This window comes from Crinia signifera, chromosome 19, assembly GCF_055691185.1.
Source record: "Crinia signifera chromosome 19, ASM5569118v1, whole genome shotgun sequence".
NCBI classification, from domain to species: domain Eukaryota; kingdom Metazoa; phylum Chordata; class Amphibia; order Anura; family Myobatrachidae; genus Crinia; species Crinia signifera.
In genome coordinates this window covers 127466260-127484876 of record NC_139226.1, presented here as the reverse complement: position 1 = coordinate 127484876, position 18617 = coordinate 127466260, and the positions used below count along the sequence as shown (strand labels likewise).

At 44.1% G+C, this 18617-nt stretch overlaps 1 protein-coding gene across 10 annotated transcripts in view; it reads left to right on the top strand.

Annotated features, from left to right (window-relative positions):
- PLCH2 (phospholipase C eta 2) overlaps positions 1-18617 on the top strand; it is a 595308-nt gene that overhangs the window by 394015 nt on the left and 182676 nt on the right. For all 10 annotated transcript variants that reach the window (XM_083163311.1, XM_083163313.1, XM_083163310.1 and 7 more), the window contains one exon: positions 3587-3733. In XM_083163311.1, coding sequence (XP_083019437.1) covers positions 3587-3733 — 147 coding nt within the window. The remainder of the gene's footprint in view (positions 1-3586; positions 3734-18617) is intronic.

The window sequence follows — 18617 nt, the reverse complement described above, 5'->3', positions numbered from 1 at the left end:
AACTGTGGCGCTCTTTATTTGTACTGTATTTTTGTTATTTATTCAATGTTATGCCAAGTTTTGTCTCCCTGTATTGTTCCTTTGTACGGCGCTGCGAAACACTTGTGGCACCTTATAAATAAAATTATAATAATAAAATAATAAGAGCATTAGTTACTAAAATGGTTACAAAGATGGTTTAATATATTTTAAGAATAGACACACAGTAGTACAGTTTCAAACAAAATAAAAGGACAAAAAAACCTTAGGTAATTCTGTTGTGGGGTACTTTCACTGAATGGGTGGTATGGTAATTTCCAGCGTGCAGCTGAGGTCCCCAAGAAATGCACACAGACACTGGACAGGGAGACAATTATACCTTTGCAGATTTATGCCACCACCCTTGGAATTTTAACCAGCTCACTGCTGGACAATGAACCCTGTAATGAGTCCCCCCCCCCTAAGTATCTGTAACCTGAGGATTTATGTGAATACTACAGAACCAGCTTAGCTGTGAGTTTGTGAGTTGCAATGTTTTCAAAAACCTCCCAGGCCTGATTTATGATGAGACCTGGTTTACAAAGGTCTCAGATCCCTATCTGACATCTTGACTTCTCCAGGAAACCTCTCCAGATCTGTTCATCCACAATGGATTCACGGATACAGTAGGCCACAAGCTCTTAATCTATTGAGGTGAAAATGAATCAACCTTTACATACAATCACATAAGGCATTTGGTGAGATTTTTTCAATCTACTCATTATTCCAGTTATGCTGGCGTCGAATGGCGTCCAATCATGACAGCACCCAATAAACTTCAAGCTATTCTTTCCATAGAACAGATTCTGAAATGGACATCGTCTCCACATTATCCTATTTCAAAAGTTTAATACATCTCTCGCGTAAACTGGATAACATACTGTAGATCATGGGCCTGACGCTGATCCTTGTTTTTTTTAGCATATTTTCTGTGTTTTTGCTCTGAATCTAATTCTGGCATGTAAAATGCCACGTCTGGCTGAAAGGGTGCATCATGGGCTGTAAAAGGGCATTCTCACCTTGGCAGAGTACAGAGAGGGTGGGTGAATGGAGTTGCATGCTATCCAGACAATTCCTTTGCACCAAGAGCAATTTTGTGGAACTCTGCATACGGATGATTCTATTGCTGGGCACATTATGGTTGACTTGCATTTACAATAACATCAGGTCCTATACGTTTATTTTTAGCAAAGGATTCCATAAGGTTATTCACATTAGCAAACTCAACTAAAATAATAATCATAATAATAATCCTAATTCTCCTGACTGTAAATAGCAGTATTTCTCCGGCTGTCAAGATGAATGTATACTGCACAGATGGAGTGTGCCCACCATTGTGACGATATTTCATTTCTAATGAATGTAAAACTTTCCCACACAATAAATTATCTGCGTCGATCCAGTTGGTGGTGAGATACATTTATAACGCGCTCGCTCCCTACTGAGCCTCAGAAGCAGAGCTGCTGTTTAGAACCCCCCTGCCTCTCAGATACACAGATATGCCACACTGGCTCTGATGTTTTAAGTGTTCAGCCAAGAGCTGAAACCATATGAATCTTATGCGACCTACTGTGGCTTTGGCGCTTCTGATCCCAACAGCGTTGTCATCTGAAACTGGCTTACATTTGAATTCTTGTTGAACATAGTACTAAAAGCAATCAAGGTTCATAATTAATATTGTTGTGTACATTTAACTATTACTGAATTTTACTGAAACCTAAAAATAATATTTTTGTAATTGCATAAATCTTTCTTAAGTTGCAGCCACATCTGCCATTAGTAAAAAATAAAATAGAAAAGTGTAATTTATTCTAGTTTTACCCAGAGGCGGATTAAGCCTTCGGGGGCCCAGGGCACTTTAGAAAGGGGGGCCCCCTCCTACTTGTCATTACTGGCCGCAAACTGCATGGGAGAATATTACACTGTCAAAACACAGAGTAAAAGCAGTATACATTTGGTCAATGGTCAACTGCAGAGGCGCGGCCTCTGATTAAAAACCCTCCCATGACAAGGCAGCTGCTGCTATCCTTCATGGGCCTGAGAAGCATCTGATGAGCTCCACCAAGCAGAGCTCAGTACAAGCCTCTCAGCCTCTGACCTCTTGTGCAAAGTGTTATGGGACTTAGTCAACTCCCAGTAATGCATTGCATGTCAATCTCAGGGGGCCCCTAGATAGAGGGGGACCCAGGGGTACTGACCCCCTGTGCCCCCATTATAATCCGGCCCTGGTTTTACCCCTTCAGTGGTACTCCCGAGAATTTTCCGGGCTGTGCTTCAGTGCAGAGAGTGTTAAGGCCGCCATACACTATGCGATTTGGCCCTGATTTCACCCGATCCAGATGGATCGGGCAGTGAAATCGGACCAAATCGCAGGTTTTGACACCCGGTCTGACCCGATGCGCGCTCCCGTGTGCATCGGGTCAGAGTCGGGACGTCGGACCGGCTGCACATAAGATAAATCTTATGTGCAGCCGTGGGGACTCTGAGGATGCCGGCGAGGGAGGGGAGTGGGAGACGCCGGCGAGTGAGGGGGGCGGCAGGGGGAGACGGAGCAGGGAGCTGTCATGCTCCGTCCGGGTAGGGGGGGGGCACGCCGCTAGTAGTGCGGACGCTGCGGGGGACACAGGCGGCAGTGACATAGAGCCGGGCGGGGGGAGCCGGGAGCTGTCAGCACTGAGAAAAAAAAAGCCCATACAATGAATGGGCAGCCTCTGATTGGCTGAGTGCTCTCTCAGCCTGTCAGCAATTGGCTGAGAGAGCGCTCACCCAATCACAGGCTGCCCATTCATTGTATGGGCTTTTTTTTCTTCAGTACTGATAGCTCCCGGCTCCCCCCGCCCGGCTCTATGTCACTGCCGCCTGTGTCCCCCGCAGCGTCCGCACTACTAGCGGCGTGTGTCCGTCCCCCCAGCCGCCTTGCAGCATCCCCCGCCCACCACCTCAATGTCCCCGGCCCCCCTGCTCGCTCCACATTGCAGCTCCCCGGGAGTTGCAAATGATACATCGCATGCGATGTATCATTTGCAAAACTTGGCACATCAAGTGCCAAATCGTGTGTCCCCCTCCCGGGGAGCTGCAGGGGGAAATCAGGTCCGACTTGTCCTTAGGACAAGTCGGACTAATGTATGGGGGCCTTTAGAATTGGGTGGGGTTTGTACTTCAAACTGATCTCTATAGTGCAGTGTAAAAATAAAGCACCCAGTACTTACTCTGCACAGAAACAACATAATACCCAGATCTAACTCTCCCTGCACATGTTACATCTGCCCCACCTGCAGTGCACATGGTTTTGTCCATTAGAGAGAGAATTTGCTTTTGCGAGTGAACAAGAATCTGCCCTTAATGTATAATGTGTATCTATTAAAAATGTGATGGAGTATTTTCAAAATGCAAGGGTAAAATTGTGCCTATAAAAATCCTTTGTTTGTCTCTGAGATAGTCTTCATTATGCAAAACTGCTTTCTATTTCCTAACCTGCTATCCAGAAATGTAAGGACTCTAGTCATTTGGTAGTTTTGTTTTTTAACTTACACAAATTCTTACAATACTTTTTTTGTTTGTTTTGCAGTGGAAAGATGTATGAGTTCAATGCAAGCTGGTACACAAATGATCAAACTAAGAGGTAGCTCCAAAGGTTTGGTTCGTTTTTACTACCTGGATGAACACAAATCCTGTATACGGTGGCGACCATCAAGAAAGAATGAAAAAGCCAAGAGTAAATATACTTACAATTGTTCCAAGTGCCCATTTTAATGTATATTTTTATTTTTTCCGTTTTATGAGTGTCACTCATTTACTCACATATCTATCTTGCCAAATACATAAAATGCCAGCTTCTCCTGATGCTTGGTATGGCAAGAATACTGTAAAAGTGCTTTATTGTTTAAGTGTATGTTGCGCCACATTGTAAATCAGAAACCCCAGATGCTTCAGTACAGTTCAACAGTCCCTCCTCCTTGTTTGACACGTGACTGGAGAGACTGCAGCAGCTCAGTGTCCTCTTATCTGTAATGTTTGCTATGACTAAGGGTAAGAATTGTTGTTAGTAATCTTTAGTTAAACACATTTGTTCAGTTTTGGTATCTGGTGTCTATCAATTTGGAGGATTCTATAATGGAATAAAAAAAAACGTAAAACCGATAAATATAGGTAGTGCCTACAATTTGCAGGCAGTCTAGTGTTCTCAATGAAATAGCATATACACCAAAAAATAACAACATATTCTCAGTCCACCCGGATTGACAATGTTAGAAGAAAATAAATATCACAGTGGGGATGTGGTCAATATGCTGGCGGTCGGAATACCGACCCTGTAATCCCGACCGCCGCAATGCTGTCACTTTGTCCCTCTATGGGTGTCCATGACACCCATAGAGGGAGAATAAAATAGTGTTCCAAGCGTAGCACAGGGGGGGCTCATGCGCAGACACCCACCATTGGAAACCGGGCAGAATTAAGCCCACCCGATGGGATCTGAATTAGGCCCATGGTTGTAATGTTATTTTAAAGAATTTATACCAGGCAGGTGTAATTTCAAGAATTACACCTGCCTGGTTCCAATCGCCTATCCAGTTCCAATGTGGTTGCATACTGTATCTGCATCCAGTCCACTCACCTATCCATTTACCGGCCAACATTCACAGTTACTCCATTTCTGTCATCAGTGACCAGCCACAGGAGTTTTTGACTTCATTCCAGTTCATCCCCGTCATGTATCCAGTCCAGCTACCTTCCGAATCCAATCCAGTCTTCACTATTCCATTAGCCAACTCAGAACCAGCCACAAGAGTTGCTGACTCCATTTTAGTATGCTACATGGATCCCGAGCAGCAAGACCCAACCCTCAGTTGTGACAGCGTTGGACATCATTTTTTGACAAAAATGCATCTTAGTCATAATGTGATGCAACTAGTACACTCTAGGGGGCTGTGCTGATAACTTTGATCATTTGTATATAGAGCGTGTATTGGAAAAAAATGTGGCTGCCCCAATGAAGCATTTTGTAAAGAGATCCAGAGACTCAGTTGCACACAAGTTCTTTATATCCTATTAATCAGCACAGTCTCTTGGTTTATCCTAGCCACACAGTATTGAAACTAAAGATGGCCATACACAGGTCCAACTTGTCTGATGCTCAAGTTGGACCGGAATTCCCTCGAGCTCCCCCCCCCCAGCAGTTCTCCGGGAGGGCTCTTTCCGACTTGGCACTTGATGTGTTATTTTATACATATGATAAATCTAATGCAATTTAGCCCATTGAAAAGAACTCTTGGGGAACTGCCGGGGGAGTTCAAGGGAAATCAAATGTGATACGTTGCTGCTGCTTAACCGATTCCAATTGCTGCACATAAAATCTCTATGATCCGCCACAATGCGTACAGGAATGTGCATCTGATCCAATCTGATGTCAAACACCTTCATTTTGGGCCAATTTCACCCGCTATATTGGCCCAATATGTCAGAATTGGGTGAAATCTGCCCAAATCAGACCTGTGTATGGGCACCTTTTTAAGATGCATTCTCACCAACAAAGTCTCGCAGGACCTGGGCGGTTTGGCACAACTGCAGCAATGATGTATGAGGACACATCGGTAGGCAAATATGACATAATTCGTTTTACAATTTAGAGACCCTTGCTTAATATTTCCAGTGATCTTAAATATATAAAAGTTTAGAAGTCCGGGTTAGAATTCCCAGTTAGGTAAATTAGGTACAGTAAGTGTGTAAACCAGGCCTGAATCCTAAATCATTATTCCTAGTATCGTAGCTGGAGTTGTTGACAGGCAGACTGTAGCAAGAACATGGCAGAACTAAGATGGAAAACCCAATTTTTGGAACTTACAGAGCAGTTTAATCTCCTTTTAAATAACATATTATTACACCTGTTTGCTATTCATAACCTCTCTGTAACGGTGTATAAATAAGTAGTTGAGATTTTGTTTATTTTGATCTGAGTGCAGGTATGAATGTTTTTGATTGCTAGTGATATTTAGTACTCAGCAGGTGCTACAGATTCTATGTACAGGACATGTCAAATCTGTACATATTTCATCTTGTGGTTTTCATTTGCATGTTTGTCAGATTGCATATTGGCATATTATTGCTTTATAAAAAAAAAAATGTATAAGCTTTTTTTATTTCTACTTGGAGAAATTGCCATACAGTCAAATTTTCTTGTAATAAATTACTTGAAAAAATATTTAAGGTACAATATAAACAAAGAAATATATATTGCTCCTATCCAACGGGGGACACTGGAGACAAGGGGGTATAGTGAGAATAGTTTGGAGACTGGCTACTTTTAAATCTGGCGTTTTAATTCAAGCTCCTCCCAATCAATACCCTGATGGAGCAGGGCGTTCTCCTTCAGCATCTATGCGCCACCAGAGTTCCTTTTTGCATTTTTTTTGTTTATTTTTTTATTCTATTTTTATTTTTAAGAATTGTTTATTGGATGTAGAGCAAAAACAGGGATCCACACAATTAAGGCCAAGTACATCCAATCAATGGTACAAATGAACAGGAATCCAAATGTCATAGAACACATAAAAATATCCAATTTTTAAATATGTAATGAAACCGATAGAGGTGAAAAAGACTTGAAAACCGAGATACTCAGCTTCAGGGAAAGATAATTAAACCAAGAGATAGGTATAAGCAGAGAAAGTGAATAGGGACAACAGTTAGAAAAAGATAAAGAAAAAGGAATAAGAGAGAAAGATGGTGAGAGAGAGAAGAGGGAAGGTCCTCGGCAGAAATTATCATCTGGAACCAAAGCTATTGCAAACATATTTTTTGAAAAAAAGAATTTTTAAGTAGAGGGCATAGTTCGCTTTATAAACTGTTAGGAACGGAAGGGAGAAGAAAGTTGCTTCTTGGTCAACCATGGGTCCCAAATTTTATGAAAGGATTTAGAGTAGTTGTTGATGATGCTAGTCATAAATTCCATATGACAAACATGCCATATACGGGATATTATAGACTGTAAGGATGGTGGGTTAGTTTTGTTTCCAGTTCACTGCTATCTGGCAAGTGATAGCGGATATCACGTATCATTCTGGTGCCTGGATAATGAAGGAAGGTTTAGAGGAAGCAAAATATATTTGGGAACATGCGGAATAGGAGTGTTTAGCAAGTGATATAAATGCTATAACCTCTTTCCGAAGGCCGGTTAGCCCTAAGCAGGACCATCAAATACTGAAGGTTCTTTCCTTTATACTGTATCACAACCTCTCCAACATCTATCAGAGGTATCAGGATACATGTTGCTTAATCTAGTGGGGACATAGTACCATCTGTAAAGTAACTTACATATACATATTTTCGTTTATTTTGCCACATTCAGAGCTAGACGCAGCATTATCCCATATCTCTGTCCATTTGCCATCGGAAAGGAGGGCGTTCCGGTCAATATTCCATGCCCTTTCGTAATCCTCCACCATAGTATATAAAAAAATGAGATTAAACCTCTAGTAGATATGCGTGAAAACATACAGAATCAAAGGTAGAGAGAGGTCTACTGAATAGGAGATGCCCCATTTGAGAGTGAGAATGTCCAATCTGCAAATATTGGCAGGGATGTTATTATCCGATTGGATGTGCATAAATTGAGGAAAAGATAGGTCCCTAGACATGTATCGTTTAAATATAAAATAATATTATTAGTGTTGATTTTTTTTTATAGCCAGAATAAAGATCAATCTCAGAAATGAGAGGATGTAAGGACTCAACTGGATTACCCATAGTTAGCAGAACATTGCAAATTTTATGTTTGGAGGGACCCCGTTGCCTCCTCAGCAATGCATGGACCCCGATGCTCGGATCCCCGCATGCTGGAAAGTACCAGGGGAGGGGTGCTGGCAAGTACCAGGGGAGGGGGGGGGGGGGGGTGAGCGCTGGCAAGTACCAGGGGAGGGGGGAAACCCTACTGCCTGGATCCCAGCGCTGGCCCAGGTACCAGGGGTGAAAACAGGTTCAATGTAAAAGGGACAAAAACAGTAATTAAACCGTTTTAAAAAAGGTTTCAAAAACCGGGTCAAAGCAGGTTTTGCAGTGTGAAAGCAGCATTAGCCCCGATATGTTTCAGGAAATTGAAAAATATTAATAAATCCCGCTTTTAGTGTGATACCGGCTAAAGCGCAGGGGGATGTTAAAGCAGACTGCAGGAATCTAGAAATGTGTGGGATGTAAAGATCTATGTGGTTCAATGAGTATTGTATATGAAACGATCTATAGAGGTAGCCTAGATTTTTCGTTTTAACATTTCTGTAAAGCCGCAACACTAAAGATACCAGGAACATCCACAAAACACTGAATATGACATTTCTGGAGGTTCTCACAACTGATGAAAGTACCTGAGATAACGTTATCATGTTGGAGGAACTTGTTTGTTTGACTGCACAGAAGGGAAAACTTTGTTTTCAATAAAAGAATCCAAATCTACAAAGAGAAAACAAATTACATTTTTAACTGCCGGTGGGCATATTAATATCTTCCAATGTGTCCTGCACACGTAGCCATTCCCCGGCATTTTCTAATACCCCTTAGAGACATACCACCCGGGATTTTAAACCCAGTACAATTCCATTTTCTTAAAAATCCCAGGTCCATTGCAGGTACGCAGGACCCGGGATTTTAGTCGACTATGTAGAGGCATTCCGACATACAATAGTCCTGGGATTATGCATTTTCAGGTGAAAAATCCAGGGATGAAAGGGGTACAACTGATTTCATTACATTGCTTACAATACATTGCCCTGTGTGTGGGCCCCATTAGAAATTAACCACAAATCGCTCAGTGTGTACGTCCCACAGTGTTGGCAATGCGCAGCCCCACACATTGCTTTTGCCAGTCTAGGTCATTCAAGCATGCAGTGTATATACAGTGCCGGTGCAGGGAACCGGAGCGCCCCAGGCAGGGGGGGGAGGGATGCGGCCGCCGGGGGGGGGGGGGGTTAATGCGGCCGATATGCAAAGCTCTGTCGATGGGGGTTTGATGGAGGGAGATGCAAGGTTTTGGTGGAGGGAGATGTGGGGGGCGCTTAGAGCTCCAGGGGGGGGGTCAGTGCGGGCTCCAGGGGCAGCGGTAGGCTCACTCACCTGCTTCCTCCTGCTCTCCTTGGCGCCGGGACCCTTCCTCCTGCTGCTGCTCCTCCAGGCAGCTCATTACCGCCCTCCAGTGGCCGGCGCCCTAGGCAAATGCCTAGTGTTGGCGCCGGCCCTGAGTATATATCTAGTCAGATCACTTAGCAAGAGACTAAAATTTTGCCAGTGTTTTAAGAAGTGATCTGAGCGATCTATGTCACCCTCACTCCTGTAAAAGCTACTCATTCATTATTTAAATTATTATTATTTTTTTGCTCAACACCAATCTCTCATACTAAATTGCTCAGTGTTTGAAAAATGTCAGACGAGCCGATTGGCTGGTAGTTTATTACTCTCCAATTTATCACTTTTGAAGCTTAGTGCATCTGGCCCAGTGTGTGTGGGAGATCTAGACTGTGGGAAATCTCCCACACTAAATTGCTCAGAAGAACTCATCTCTTGCTCAAATCTCTCTGTGTGTATACCCCATTAGTGCCTTGAGTTCTAGCTAAACAAACGTAATGAGGCCTACACATGGGGTGATTTTAGGGCATTTTCTCCCGGCTCCTCTCCAGCGTGTTTCCTCAGCATGTGACGTGATGATGTCAAACGCATAACGGAGAAGCTGAAGCAGGAGAGAGGAAGAGAGACCAGCAGCCACTTCTGCTTCCCTTGGCTCCGATGCATCCCAGGCCGCCCTAGCACGCCCATTCGCCCGCCCATCCTGTACACAGTAGCCAAAAGTCGACTCTGTGTACAGTCAATTGAATCAGAGGGGGGATTTTTCATCTCTGCGCTGCGGCTGACTCGCCTCCGGTGTTCAGCCAGTGGGCATCGGCAGGCAGCAGCATGTCAGTGCGTCGAGCAGGTGCCGGCGCCAACACAGACCCTGCTGCTGCTTGCTCCCCCAAGTGGCTGCTGGGGCTGCCTTACAGTAGTTACGCCACTGGCCATAGAGATAGCAATGTGTGACCCTGCTCATCTCTATCACCTGCCGATTAAGATCCAGAATGCTGGCTATATCTAGTTAATCGCCGGTCAGGGACAGTGTTCTCACCGGAGAACATTGGCCCTGACAGATGGCTCAGCACACAGTGTTGTGCTGCGCTGTGTACGGATCGCTTAGCGAAATCTCAGTGTGCAGGACCCATTACTGTGCAACACATCAGACCGCTACCATGGACAAATAAAGTAGACCTGTTGCATCGAATTAGCATTGTCCAATTTATAAGCATGTCTGAAATAGAAATTGCCAAGTGTTATTCCCGCTATACAGAAAACCTGTTAATGTAATGTGGTGACTGGTTCACAGAAAGCAGCAAAAGACAGCTGGAGAATGAGGTGATAGGCTGCAATACAACAGGCACGCTGACTAGCATTTGTGACCTATATATGAGTCCAGGGCAGTCAGACTGATGCAGCCATAACCTCCTGCACAGCTTAATATAGAGCTGTGCACCCACACTGACCCTGTTACCAGCACACCACGACTCCAGAATAGATTTTTGCTCCTTAGTTTTTTCAGTGTCAATGTTGGCATTCGTATGTAATATATAAGATGAGATCTCCGGTATATTGCTTTTCTCTGACAAGCCGCACTCATTACATAACTATGGACGTGTGTTTTTCCTCCCCACTGGCTTCCTCCCAGGGGTTTGTGTTATCTTTGAGTATAATACATCTCTCGGTACTCTTTTGTTCTGGCGTTGTCATTGTCGTGCTGTGTAGTGTACGGTTAGATTGTCTTTGTCTGTTCGCTTTGACAGCGCTGTACACAAGAGGACGAGGGCTGCAGAGTATCAGGGGTATGTATTACACACAGAAGCAGATTGCCATTTTTCAAGAAAATATGTTCCAAAAGTATAATAAGCAATCTGTCACAAATGCATGGAAACTGCAATGTAATAAGAATACTTGGTAAATTATGAATTATTGATGTTTGGAAAGCAACTCCATAAACTATAATTTACCTAAACTGTCTGCAACAAAAGTTCCTGATTCATGTGTGACACCCCAGAGCAGTATATTGTGCATACAGTACATGTGTGACACCCCAGAGCAGTATATCGTGCATACAGTACACGTGTGACACCCCAGAGCAGTATATCATGCATACAGTACACGTGTGACACCTCAGAGCAGTATATCGTGCATACAGTACATGTGCGACACCCCAGAGCAGTATATCGTGCATACAGTACATGTGTGACACCTCAGAGCAGTATATCGTGCATACAGTACATGTGTGACACCCCAGAGCAGTATATCATGCATACAGTACATGTGTGACACCCCAGGGCAGTATATTGTGCATACAGTATACGTGTGACACCCCAGAGCAGTATATCGTGCATACAGTACATGTGCGACACCCCAGAGCAGTATATTGTGCATACAGTACATGTGCGACACCCCAGAGCAGTATATCGTGCATACAGTACGTGTGACACCCCAGAGCAGTATATCGTGCATACAGTACATGTGACACCCCAGAGCAGTATATTGTGCATACAGTACATGTGTGACACCTCAGAGCAGTATATCGTGCATACAGTACATGTGTGACACCCCAGAGCAGTATATCGTGCATACAGTACATGTGCGACACCCCAGAGCAGTATATTGTGCATACAGTACATGTGTGACACCCCAGAGCAGTATATCGTGCATACAGTATACGTGTGACAACCCCAGAGCAGTATATCATGCATACAGTACATGTGTGACACCCCAGGGCAGTATATTGTGCATACAGTATACGTGTGACACCCCAGAGCAGTATATCCTGCATACAGTACATGTGTGACACCTCAGAGCAGTATATCGTGCATACAGTACATGCGCGACACCCCAGAGCAGTATATCGTGCATACAGTACATGTGCGACACCCCAGAGCAGTATATCGTGCATACAGTACGTGTGACACCCCAGAGCAGTATATCATGCATACAGTACATGTGTGACACCCCAGAGCAGTATATCGTGCATACAGTATACGTGTGACACCCCAGAGCAGTATATCGTGCATACAGTATACGTGTGACACCCCAGAGCAGTATATCATGCATACAGTACATGTGCGACACCCCAGAGCAGTATATCGTGCATACAGTACATGTGCGACACCCCAGAGCAGTATATTGTGCATACAGTACATGTGTGACACCCCAGAGCAGTATATCGTGCATACAGTATACGTGTGACACCCCAGAGCAGTATATCATGCATACAGTACATGTGTGACACCCCAGGGCAGTATATTGTGCATACAGTATACGTGTGACACCCCAGAGCAGTATATCCTGCATACAGTACATGTGTGACACCTCAGAGCAGTATATCGTGCATACAGTACATGCGCGACACCCCAGAGCAGTATATCGTGCATACAGTACATGTGCGACACCCCAGAGCAGTATATCGTGCATACAGTACGTGTGACACCCCAGAGCAGTATATCGTGCATACAGTACATGTGTGACACCCCAGAGCAGTATATCGTGCATACAGTATACGTGTGACACCCCAGAGCAGTATATCGTGCATACAGTATACGTGTGACACCCCAGAGCAGTATATCATGCATACAGTACATGTGCGACACCCCAGAGCAGTATATCGTGCATACAGTACATGTGCGACACCCCAGAGCAGTATATCGTGCATACAGTAGACGTGTGACACCCCAGAGCAGTATATCGTGCCTACAGTACATGTGCGACACCCCAGAGCAGTATATCGTGCATACAGTAGACGTGTGACACCCCAGAGCAGTATATCGTGCATACAGTATACGTGTGACACCCCAGAGCAGTATATCGTGCATACAGTACATGTGTGACACCCCAGAGCAGTATATCGTGCATACAGTACATGTGCGACACCCCAGAGCAGTATATCGTGCATACAGTATACGTGTGACACCCCAGAGCAGTATATCATGCATACAGTACATGTGCGACACCCCAGAGCAGTACATCGTGCATACAGTATACGTGTGACACCCCAGAGCAGTATATCGTGCATACAGTATACGTGTGACACCCCAGAGCAGTATATCGTGCATACAGTATACGTGTGACACCCCAGAGCAGTATATCGTGCATACAGTATACGTGTGACACCCCAGAGCAGTATATCGTGCATACAGTATACGTGTGACACCCCAGAGCAGTATATCATGCATACAGTACATGTGTGACACCCCAGAGCAGTATTTCGTGCATACAGTACGTGTGACACCCCAGAGCAGTATATCATGCACAAGCACATGCCTAATTTAAATAAGCACAAAGTTGCCAACCCTCGCGTCATTTTAGCGCCTTCCACCGCAGTGTAATGCCTGAAATACCAGCATTACATGGTGGGGGGCATGGCTAAATGATGTGCCTGCTTTGGACACGCCCACAAGGCAGCCTGCCTCTGCCCCTTTTCCTCACTGAGCTGGCTGCCTTCTCCTGTAAAATTCAGCCAGCATGTAGGCAAGTATAAGCAAGATAATAAGCCTGATTCAGAGTTCATCACAAAAAAAAAAATAGGTACTTGTTTCCTAGAAGGGCGCCCATCTCAGGCATCGCATGTACATCGCATGCCATTAAAATGGCATGTGATGCGATGGCCGCGATTTTACATAGAAATGCATGGTAAAATGTAAATCGCGTCGGTCGCATCGCATGCGGCCAAAAAATGGCATGCGATGCGACCGACGCGATTACCGATTTTACATAGGGAACAATGTTAAATGGCCCAATTGACCCGATTTTACATAGGAAACAATGTTAAATGGCCCACAGACCCCAAATAGCCACCCTGAAGTGTGAAATGGCCCCCCCAATTGTTAACGCCACCCCACGATCAACGTCAACCCGAAGCGTGGCAAGTGGCGGCGGTACGTGTCCTCCGACCTTTTCATACCCCCACTATCCACGTCGGCGTGGAGTTGAGAATAGAAAGTGTGGCAAGCGCAGCGAGCCACCGAACCCAAAGCGTGGCGAGCGGACGCGGAATAAGAGCCCCGAAGCGTGGCGAGCGGGCGCGGAATACATGTTAAGTAATCCGTGTCCCCTCGCGGGGCTCGCTGCGCTCGCCACGCTTCGGGAGCGTGTTCCGCATCCCCTCGCGGGGCTCGCCACGCTTCGGGCTCGCCCCACTTTCTATTCTCAACTCCACACCGACGTGGATAGTGGGGGTATGAAAAGGTCAGAGGACGCGTACTGCCGCCCCTCGCGGGCTCGCTGCACTCACCACGCTTCAGGTTGACGTTGATCGTGGGGTGGCGTTAACAATTGGGGGGGCCATTTCACACTTCAGGGTGGGTATTTGGGGTCTGTGGGCCATTTAACATTGTTCCCTACGTAAAATCGCGGTAATCACGTTGGTCGCATCGCATGCGATTTTTTGGGCCGCATGCGATGCGACCGACGCAATTTTTTTCCTTGCGATGCCTTAGATCAAAATCGTGGGCGCCGTTCTAGGAAACAAGTACCAAAAAATATTTCTCAAATGGACAAAACCATGTGCACTGCAGGTGCAACATGTGCAGAGAGAGTTAGATTTGGGTGGGGTGTGTTCAAATAGAAATCTGAATTGCATGGTAAATAAAGCAGCCAGTATTTTAATTACCCTGCACAGGAACAATATACAGAAACTCACCCAAATCTAACTTCCTGTGCGCATGTTATGTGTTACAAACACAGTTGAGTTCTTTTTAATTATCAGGGGCCAGGTAATCTACCAGCGTACAGAGGAAACAAGCATACAAACGTCACCCAGTTATGGCCTTGGCTTGCACAGAAACACAGCTGAGGCCTAAATATCCCATGCTTGTTAGCTATCACCCGTCCTGATGTACTGTGGGGGTAAAGCTCTTATGGTGACTGCCAGGTGGCTGTGCCAATGTAACTTACTGATGGAACCATTACTCTATGTACATTGTGCTCCAATGCCAGCTGCCCAGCCTAAAGCCAAGTCTCCTTCTCACGCCACAAGCATTAGATCCTACGGTCCAGCTGTATTCGTTACATGCACATGGGCAGTATGACTGGCGAGTCCCTGAGCTCCCATACACCGTGTGTTTAGCAGCATTGCAAGGGAGCTACATGTGTATTAGCCTAAGGCACCTGGAACCTTTAATCAGCTTCTGCCCGCTTGCTAATGCCAGGAGTTGTACAGTAGTTTTGCAATTATTCGCAAATCTGCAAATGAATCTGAATTCGGCTGCTAGTTTTCTACAGAACAATTTTGGGGAAATGTAACCGGATCAGAGTTTGTGTGAGGTTCCTGATACCAGTTTTGCCATTTTAAAGCATTGCCTCTCTTTTAAAAAAGTTTGAGACCGACCATCGCACCTCTGCCAAACGCGTACCCTTTTTTCCTAATTTCTGCAATATTTTCGGTACTTGTTTAGTTTCACGGCAGAACTTCCCAGCAGATCGCATTGTATGCAAATCGTATGCAAATATTGCATGTGATTTGCATACGATTTGATCCACGATGCGATTTAGCACACCCCTACTATCCAGCCCGAAGCATGGCGAGCGGATGCGGTAAGTGTCTTCCCGACCTGTTCATACCCCCACTGTCCATGTCGCCGCGGAGTTCATTTTATAAATTGTGGCGAGCCACCGAGGCCGAAGCATAACGAACGCGGAAAATGAACCCGAAGCGTGGTGAGGTGACATGGATTACTTGACGTGTATTCCGCGGCCCCTCGCCACGCTTCGGGCTCGTTTTAAGCAGGGCTCACTGCACTCGCCACGATTGGGGCTCGTGGCTCGCTGAGTTCGCCACACTTTTTAATATCAACTCCACGCCGATGTGTATAGTGGGGGTATGAACAGGTCGGGAGTATACGTACCGCGTCCCCGCGCTGGGCACACTGTGCTCGCCACGCTTCAGACATGGATAGTGGGGGTGTGTTAAATCGCATCGCAGATTGTATGCAAATTTTGCATACGATTTGCATACACAACATACCGGGTGAAATTTAATAGGATGGGAGTTTTAGAAAGTGAGAGATTTGGTAAGAAATCTCCAGGGTTTTTTAAAGCGGCAATCATTTACACTGCAAAACCAGTTTGATGTTGCATTGTAAATGATTGCCGCTTTAAAAAAACCTGGAGATTTCTTACCAAATCTCTCACTTTCTGAAACTCTCATCCTATTAAATCTCACCCACGATCTGCTGGAAAGTGCCGCCGCGAAACTAAAAAAGTACCATATTTTCTTTTATTTGGATTTTTTTCACTGCTGCTGTTGGTTAGAAATCATTTCTAGTACCTGTCACAGTCATGCGATTTCACAAAAAGAAAGCTTTCGAATTATCTAAACTTTTAGTTTTTTTGTAGTTTTGCTTTTACGGCTGTCTGTATATTATAACTCAATGATTGATAGACCATAAAACTCAAAACTTCTCCTCTGCAGACATATTTGAAAATTCATCACCATTTTTGAGAACAAAATCTTGGATTATATTTTTTGTATGTCGCTTCATTAACCATTTGAGAGATGCTTTACACAAACAATACAGACTGTCACTACTGCTGACTGATTGGGCAATTTGCGGATCTCGGCCTACGTCGGGCATATTTAAATAGACTGAAAAATCGGTTTGTGTTTTTTCCTTTAAGGTCTGTACAATTCTTCATCCCGCCTCGGTGGTCATCAAATCATTCCTATTCAGAAAACCTCTCAGCAGTTCCTAGTGTAACACAAATATTGTAGGTTTTATCTGGTCTGCCTGCATTAAAGTTGATTTTATTTCAATCTTTATATAAAGTAACTAGACGTCACGGGCAAAAATCTTGTATCATTCAAATGGCACCTCATTTATTGATTTTGGTCAAGTATGATGGGAGTAGGTGAGCGGGCTCTGATTTAGGTGTTAGGTGGCGGGGGGGGGGTGGAGAGACTGCACAGCAGTCTTGTAGCAGCAGTGGTGGAAATGTAGAACTGCTACTAGTATTTTTAGCTAATGGAATCCCCCATGCTTTTCATACACTTATTGGATACAGTGCAGCGGAAAAGTTGAGCGTGTAAACGGGATATTGTCAATGTTTTGCATACACTGATACAGAAGAAAAGTTGAGCGTGTAAACAGGATATTGATATTTAACTAAACTTTGATTAATTGACTTGGCTGTATTTATATTAATACTAAAAGTACAGACGCTGTGAGCGATGTTTTTTTTTTTTTTTTTTTGTGGATATTTTCAGGATCTCACCGCAAAGTTGGTACTCAAAGGATTAAGCAGGTCTTGTGAAGAGAGAGCGCACAAATTTAACATGCAGTAAATGCTTTCTGAAATCAGGAAATGCTTTATACAGTATGCCAAGCTGATGCATTTGTTAATGAATGCTAAAATCAAATCCTTCAAAAATGTGTATTACAATATATTTAAGAGACTATATATAATGTTTCTCTGTAGAGTTTCTGCAAGCAGTCTATTATTTCCACCTCATATTATATCCATATTATATTCACCCATCAATGTCCTATCACTACTGCACTGCTACTCACTTTATACTAGAAGTATACTTTGGAGTTAATTACAGGAGCATCAAGATGGGTTATACCCAGGCTGCACATTGTCACGTTTGTAGAATGTTTGAGATCCATTCCGGGACCCTGTGGCCCAGCTGTGGTAGGGGTGTGAGTAAATTTAGGAGGTAGGACGAGTTGTCTGCTCATGGTGGAGAGGTGTTCTAGGCTGTCCTGACAATGCCAAGAGACCGTCCAGACCGAATTTGATACCAGGATACAGAACTGAAACCTGAGCTGTATATTCTAGAACCTGTAATTGGAACACAGAACTAAAGCAGGAACCGGAATATTATGTATCCTGATATGATTATTGCTGTAGCCAATACCGTGGGACTGCTCTGGTACTGGATTCAGGATTCAAGACTCAGAAGAAGCAAAGACCACCATTATTATTATAAGTTATTTGTGGACGACATGAAATTGAGTAAGGAAATTAACTCCGGAGAGGATGTGGATACACTACAAAGTGACCTAAATAAACTGGAAAGGTGAAAAATGCAGTTTAGCGTTGAAAAATTTAAATTAGATCAAAAGGGGAATGGATTCAAGGGATGCCAATGTGATAGTGAGGTATTGAATAGTTAACCTATTGAATGCTGACCTACTGTAGACACTTTAGTGCTTTTTACCCACATCCATTTTTTCATGGATCGTTCCCCACTGTTTTACATAGTATACGGAACACACTGTTTAACAAAACTATACTTGGTGTTCAGATGGTCTATATCTTGTTATGACAAATTTGATGACCATGTTTATTTTTGTTTTAAATAGATGTTTCACTGTAATATAATTATCAAAATTTTAAAATAAGTTATTACAGTATTAAGTATTTTCATGAATATTCAATGCAAAATGAAAACAAAATAATCGGTTATCCATCTGTTTTCACAACTTAGAAATGTGGCCTCAAAAAAAGAGAAATGACTTAACGGCTCCCTGGCCACGTTCTGCAGAATGGATTATAGCTGT